General features: G+C 36.5%; 1 protein-coding gene across 2 annotated transcripts in view; it reads left to right on the top strand.

Moving 5' to 3' along the window:
* Sntg1 (syntrophin gamma 1) overlaps positions 1-7,241 on the top strand; it is a 336,640-nt gene that overhangs the window by 57,620 nt on the left and 271,779 nt on the right. For both annotated transcript variants that reach the window (XM_004633382.1, XM_004633383.1), the window contains exon 3: positions 1,435-1,491. In XM_004633382.1, the coding sequence (XP_004633439.1) occupies positions 1,435-1,491 (57 nt within the window). The remainder of the gene's footprint in view (positions 1-1,434; positions 1,492-7,241) is intronic.

Below are 7,241 nucleotides of genomic sequence, written 5' to 3'. Positions count from 1 at the left end.
TTTAAACTTAAAGTTTTAATAAATGTATACTGATCTCAACCAAACAACTATTATTTCAATTATAAATAAATAATAGTTTATAGCTCTTATTTTGTAACATGGTACTCTTGCTCTTTAAAGTATTATTTTGGGTAATTAAAGGTAAATATTTGACTGAAATTGGAAAAGAGGAAAAACATGCAAAATGAACATACTCAATACTGCAATTATTGTGCTGAGAAAGAGAAATTCGTTCCTTGAAGACAAGAATAAAGGAAATTATTCACCAACTCCAAGAACTTTACCTTGTTGTAATGGGCAGTTTTTCAAAAGTAATTTGCCTAGCCATGATAAGAGGCCTGAAAAAGAGAAAGCTTCCACCTTGCCAAAACGATGAGCTTTTGTTCTGTCAAGAGAAAGGACCTATTTTTCAAATTTCCCCCCCATATGGTAGAGTGTCAGTAGAAGGAGGAAGCGAGGGAAAACTTCATCTATCAGAATGAGAACAGTATTTAATATTTAAAAATGAGTGACCCTGCCAAATAATTTCAGTGTTTTGGAAATACAGAGACCAGATAACAAGAATCTATCCTGAATTCAGGAGGAGAAGGGTGGTGTTTCACGTGTCTATGGGTTGGGACAAATATAAGAAGATTAACTATAGATTAAAAAATAAAACGGAGTGGGTTATAGATCATAGGTTTCAGCCTCTCTGTGTCATGTGGAGATTATGGTATCAAATCAGAGTGATTATTGAGTATCTAATGAAAAATAGTAGATTTGTCCAACAGTGACTCTTTGTGCGTTTGTAACTTTTTTTAAAGCTTCACAAACCACCCACTGAATTATTGCTGCCTTTGTAGAAGAGTAACTAGAACTGTTTTTGAAAATCAGTAACTCCGTTATCAATTATTTGGTAGTCCTGTAATTCCTTCCTTGTCCAAACATGAAATGAAAAAGTTTGAGGCTGGTTACTCATTACTTCCATCTCAGACATGAAGTGAGGCTTTCATTTGCTGCGACATAGCAGGCTTGTGGCTGTTTTTCAGTAGCCAATACTGGGACTTGGTGGTGCATCAGCATCAAGAGGTATTACCACTGAACTTCTGTCATATCACCCAGAACCTGCTATTCCTCAGGCAGTAAGCACAGAAAATGTGAAAAAGGGAAGGGCAAAAATGACTATTCCCTACTACGTCCCAAAATATCATTGACAATAACTAGCTTTTGAGAGTTTAATAGTTTAATGACAATATGTTTCTTTTTATTTTTGACAAATACTTTTTTAAAAATTTGATTTGAAATATTAAAGCACGTTATTAATTATGAGATTTAGGGCTTCCATGCTGTCAAAAACTTCTCTCCCATACCCTCAGCAATAACAAAACCAAGGATTTTGGTGCATAACTCTAGTATTAAGAAACACTAACCACTCTTACAACTCTTGTCTTTCAGGAAAGGACGGTGACCATCCGAAGACAAACTGTAGGAGGATTTGGACTAAGCATAAAGGTAGTCTGTTTTCTAGCCTATCAGAGGACAACAATGTAAAGGCTGAACTGTTGTATGTTTTAATGTTTGCACCTTAATAATTATGAAGAAAAGGTTATAGCGAATATGAAATTTACAGTGTGATGCAAATTAAATAGGACCTCACACTATCCTGGTCATATATTAGCCTTTTACTCAAACAATTCAGAAAAAGATTTTGAAAATTTATCTTTCTTTCTTTTTTTTTTTTTGCTCCGAATTCCTTCAGGGCAGGTTTGGCTGGCTTGGGTTGTGAGTGATCGAACACAGCAACCTGAGCCTGACTGCTTTGTTGAAGCAGGCACTTAAAGAACTGGCTAAGGGGCAGGCCCCCCTGAAATTTCATCTTTCTTGACATTTAATATAAACTCATGAATGTCTGTTTTTTTCTAAAATACATGCACACTTCTTTCTTTAACCCTCCAGAGTAGGAAGCGCTGGACTGCAATGAGTCCACTCAGAACAAGTTATGTGACAAGACCTGAGAGATAACAAGGGAAGAATGCCTCCTCTGTATTAATTGCTTTCTTTGTTTAATTTTCTCTTTCATTAAAGAAATTGCTTAATCTCATTTAACAATGCCACATTCATTTATTATAAAATTTTAAAGACTTTTATTTTTGGATCATGCCTGAAAAAAAAGACAAATTTGAAAGAATCAAAACTGTAGTGCCCTTAATAAACCTTCATTTCTGCTTAGATAAATTAAGTTTAACTTCATCTTGGTCACGTTTATATAATAAATATCATTTATATGTCTCAGAACGTGTTTCACTGAATGTTAACACAAATCAGGTTTCAGGCTTGGAAAGCTGAGCTCTGCATTTTGTGAATGTCACCGTTTGTCATCATCGTGCAAATGACCCAGGAAGGAGGTCAACATGCAGAAGCCCTCTGCTGTCTGTAATGAGAATTGTACATAAAACTTTAGTTCTAAAGTATATTTTGTGTTTCCTTCACCTATCGTTAGCTGAGGCCACAGAGGCCTGAAGAACAAATTACAAGATGCAAACACTGTGCCGTGGGAATTCTATTACTCACTGGATGGCTTTTTGGGGTTTGATTTGTTTTTTCTGCCCAGATAATTATTGAGATTACTGTGAAAATTTTAAAGGCACGTCATTAAGTATACTAAAAATTCCATGAACAAAATTGAACAACAAATTTGATTTCATTTGCATAATGCCGTTTTCCTGATCCTGGCGTGGACTCTATTTCAGTAATGAAACTATGCTAATTTTTGTACCAATGACAAACATACTTTGCCTTTCTTTTGTAATCTATTCATAATTAAAGTCAGTAGCACAGTGCTGTTTATTTTTATTTAAATGAAACATTTTAACTTAGAGTTTAAAGCATTAGGAATTTTGTTAAATTAATCTTTGCAGACTAACATTTATTTTTGTTATTTCAATTCAAATACATAGCATAATAATTTTCTTAAAATGTGCATACTTACTATTTAAAATTATGGTCATGAAAGTAATAGTTGAACCATGTTTTGGCCCTTTTCTCAGAATATTTGACCAAATAAGGGAATTATGAAATTTTTTATTGTATACACTGACATTAACCAGCAAACAATATCAAAATTTTTATTTAGAATATTATACTTTCATCACAAAATAATTGCTTTCATAGTTTTGCTTTTAGGTTTTCTTAAACCTGACTTTCAAATCTTTTTTTTTTGTTTTGTTTTTCAAACCATCTTCCATTCTAGTTATGTTTATCAAAATATTATTCACTGTAAGTAGCAATGTTAACATACAATTACCTTTTCTTTATCATAGCAGAATTATATAAACTACTGTGTTTATTAGCACTATTTTCTTCAGTGTTGAGAATTTTAAAACATATATATATATACATATATATATATAAAAAATGAACATTTTTAAAAGCTATTCTAAGCTAAAAGAAGAATATTGTAATGCTAAATCATTTGTTTATTGCTTCCAGGAGGAAGTTTGAGTGAATAATATAATTATGCATATAAGTATACATACTTTACCTTTATTTGTCTCAGTTAAATAACCACATCTGACACACTCTAGAGGTTTTATAGTAAGAATTATTAATTAAAACTTTCAATATCTCGTTAGGGAAGAGCAGAAGGGAGATGCTATGGTAGCCAGCTGAGAAACATTGACCAGTACAGTTATTTGTACAGGTCTGAAGCGCATTTCACTTGATCTACAAAACAGAGTACCTAAGTTTTGCCTTCCCAAAGAACGACTTGTTAAAAACTTGGCTGAAGGTTAAGAAAAAGGGCTATTGGTCAGCATCCGCTGACATATTCTATCACACTCTCTTAGCAATCCAAGCCCGCTTGCTCTGCTCTCAGCGGTCTTGGTTCCTCGCATTATCCTGACATATTCTCCAGCAGGTCTGGGAGAATCCTGCAGTTCTCCTGTGCTGCAGACAAGGCTGACAAACGTGGTGGGCAACAGTGCCAAGGCGATTGGTTTCTTCGTGCCACTTGGTTTATTAACCTGCTTTAGTGACTTCAGGAAGAGCAACTCGCTCTTTCTGTGGCTACCAAACCCCGCAAATCATTGATGCCCACATCCCGTGTTGCATTTTCCTATGCCTCTTCAGACAAGAGTCCTTGCAAGGATGTTTGCTGGTAATAAAAGAAATCCACTTTTTTTAATCATTTTATATCTATCTATCTATCTGGAACAGGGTCTCACTATGCAGCTTGGATCCTTAGTGATCCTCCAGTCTCAGCTTCCCCAGTGCTGGGATGACAGGTGTGTGCCACCACGTCTGGACTCGGGGGCTGGCATGTCATGCAGAACTGGGGATCAAACTCAAGTCCTTGTGCTTGCCAGGCAGGCTGTTAGACAGCCGAGCTATCTCCCCAGCCTCAGGAAATCAGCTTTCATATTTATTTTCTCCACATTGTATAAGACAACTTTGTACTTCTGGGAGAAAAAGGTGCAGAGGCTCATAGATTGGAGCCATTGTATACGTATAGTTTAATATTGAATTTTGCCCACTTCTTTTGAAGGGTTGATGTTAGAACAGAATGCAGAACACACAAAGGGGCTTGTCATCGCAGACATAGCTAAAATGTCAATAAGAGGGGAAAGTAAAGATGAAAGGTAATTATAGTGACTTAAATTTTAAATGATTTTTAAGTTTCTATTTTCAAGTTTTATGTAGTATCCTTCCTGTTGTTGCTTCTCCTTTCTCACCTTAAGGAATATATATTTATTTTTTGCATTATTAGTAAGTTCCCAAATCTATGTGACTCTTCTTTGAAAATCATACTTTTTTGTTATATTCAAAGATATGATGCACTAAGTGTGGATTGCGGCCCCCTAAAACTATAGACATCAGTTACATCCTTGCATATTAGAATCACGGATTTCTCCTCATAGACACTTGTTTTCTAAGGGCTCAACATTTTATCATTTTAATAACAAAACCTAGAAGATGAAGATCAAAGCTATCTCTATGTCTGTGACTGTTCCACATACGAAGAGCACGAAATCAGCGCAGTTCAAGCGGAGAGGCAGCTGTGAGACACGGTGCACGTTGTGGCAGACGTCCTGACCAGCCAAGCACCACACGCAAGGCTGCCTGGGTCGGGCTCGGCCTCAGCTCTTAAAACTACAAGTGCTGCTCTGTGATCTATGTGGCGTGTGCCACCCCTTACCCAGTCTCTCTCGCTGTCTCCCTGCTCTGTCTCACGTTCTTTCTTTCCTCTTTAGCAAGTGTCCTAGACACAAGTGATTAGTCAGCCAGATGTGAAATGCTGTTGTTTGAACACACACACGCTGATACATGGTCCTCCGTTCTCCTTACCAGATCTTCATACATAAGAAGAGATAGATGAGTCCTTCCTCCCTGGGGAGAGCCCCCCTGAGGGCCTTTTGCACTGTACTCAGCCCTGCCCTGTGCTGTCCAGGAAGCCTCCCTAATTTAAGCTCCTCTCGGCTCAGTTTGCCATTCTCGGGCATTCCCACACCTGATGCATCTCTAAATTCGGGGCCTCTTTGCCATGATCTCTAGCCCTTGGCATTTTTTAGTTTTCTTTATTTAAAACATTTCTCAAAAATCATGAACTTGCTGTATTTTCCTGGTGTTAGTTTTTGTTTCTATTTCTTTTATATTTACCCCTCAGTAGAAAGTCAAGCTTTTCTATAACATTTTCTGATTTCCATAAACGTCATGCCTGTCTTTGTGCAAACACTGTACCGAAGTTCTACCAAACTTTGTCACTCAAACTGTCATATTTCTTTTGTGCTCAGAATGATGCTGTTTCCAGGGTAATGGTCAGATCATGAGAGTCACCAGCATGTGGCCACCTGCTGGTTTTCTGCATCCCTGTGGGTCAGCACGTGGCCTCTGACTAGATTAGGTTCCCACAATTTCACCATCATTTTACCAGTGTTGTCTGGTTCTTCTCCCAGCTCTGGGATGCCTTAACTTTTCTTTAGGGTCGTTCTGATAGATTCTGCCTCTAAGGGCCGTCCCTTCTACTGGAGATTGAACTCAGAACCTTGTGCTTCCCAAGCAAGTGCTTATTTTATTGAGCTATCTCCCTGGCCCAAGAGCTCCCTTTCTATAATTAACGTCCTCCACGCCATGACTCCACCCAGAGACGTCACCAACACTTGAATCACAGTGCCAAATAACATTGTATTTTTGTTTCAATCTACCTATAAGAAATAGCACAGGGACAGTCACTATAATGCAAAGCACCGTCTTGCCTTTGTGAGACTAATTCATTTCCTACATGTTAAAAAGTAGAAGGTCCTATTTACATATTATTAAACTATAACTTGATCATTTTAATTTCTTAAAATAATCACCTTTTAAGGAAAGAATGTTTTGACTACTATTATTAGATAATATACACAATATTTTCTAATAAAAGTGTCTTCATATAAACAACAAATTATCAATGCTCATCAAGTAAGTACATTTAGTGATTTCTATTCTGAAAGCAATAAATTTTTAGCCTCAAAAATCCAATTAAAGTTATTGTTACCATTAGTCCCATTATAACTTATGAACATTTGCTAATATTTATGGTCTATACATGAAGTGCCATATTCAGACCTAAGAGTATTTCATATTCTGTGTAATTTGACTTAATTATCCAGCAACATAGATAACTATTGTTAGCGCTTCCAGCGATGAGTTTAAAAATTAATAGGCTAGATAATTTATCCATTGTTGTGCATGACAGAACTGAACTTCAATTTCACCTAAAGGTGATGACAAAGTTCTTATTGTTAATATTATTCCTTGAATTTATAAAACCTAGACTGAGCTACCTCTACACTTTCTACTGGGAATATAAGTGATGTTTCCCCTAAGCTATTCCCTTTTTGCTTTATTTAAAACTAAAACAAATAGATAAAAATGGCCAAGTCAGTCTAGTCACTTCCTAGTGTCTAGAGTCCGGCATTAGACATATCGCATTTAACAAATAAAAAATGCTATCATAGAAGATCAAGTAATTTTTTGCTTTTGAGATTTATCAGTGATTTCTGGGCAAAAGTTTGTAAATAACAACTGTTGATATAAGTAAGCAAACATCTGTGTAAATTTCTTAGCAGTTTTTCCCTGGATTGTTGCAGTGGAGTCTAATTTGCAAGTTTCCACCAAGAAAAAATGACTGTGGGCCTTTGCAGTATAAAAATAGTATGTAAGGCTGGGTTGGTGGCACATGCCCATAATCCCAGGACTCTGGAGCCTAAGGCAGGAGGACCACT

This window comes from Octodon degus, unplaced genomic scaffold (assembly GCF_000260255.1).
Source record: "Octodon degus isolate 3935 unplaced genomic scaffold, OctDeg1.0 scaffold00054, whole genome shotgun sequence".
NCBI lineage: Eukaryota > Metazoa > Chordata > Mammalia > Rodentia > Octodontidae > Octodon > Octodon degus.
This window is presented reverse-complemented; position numbering and strand designations above follow the sequence as displayed.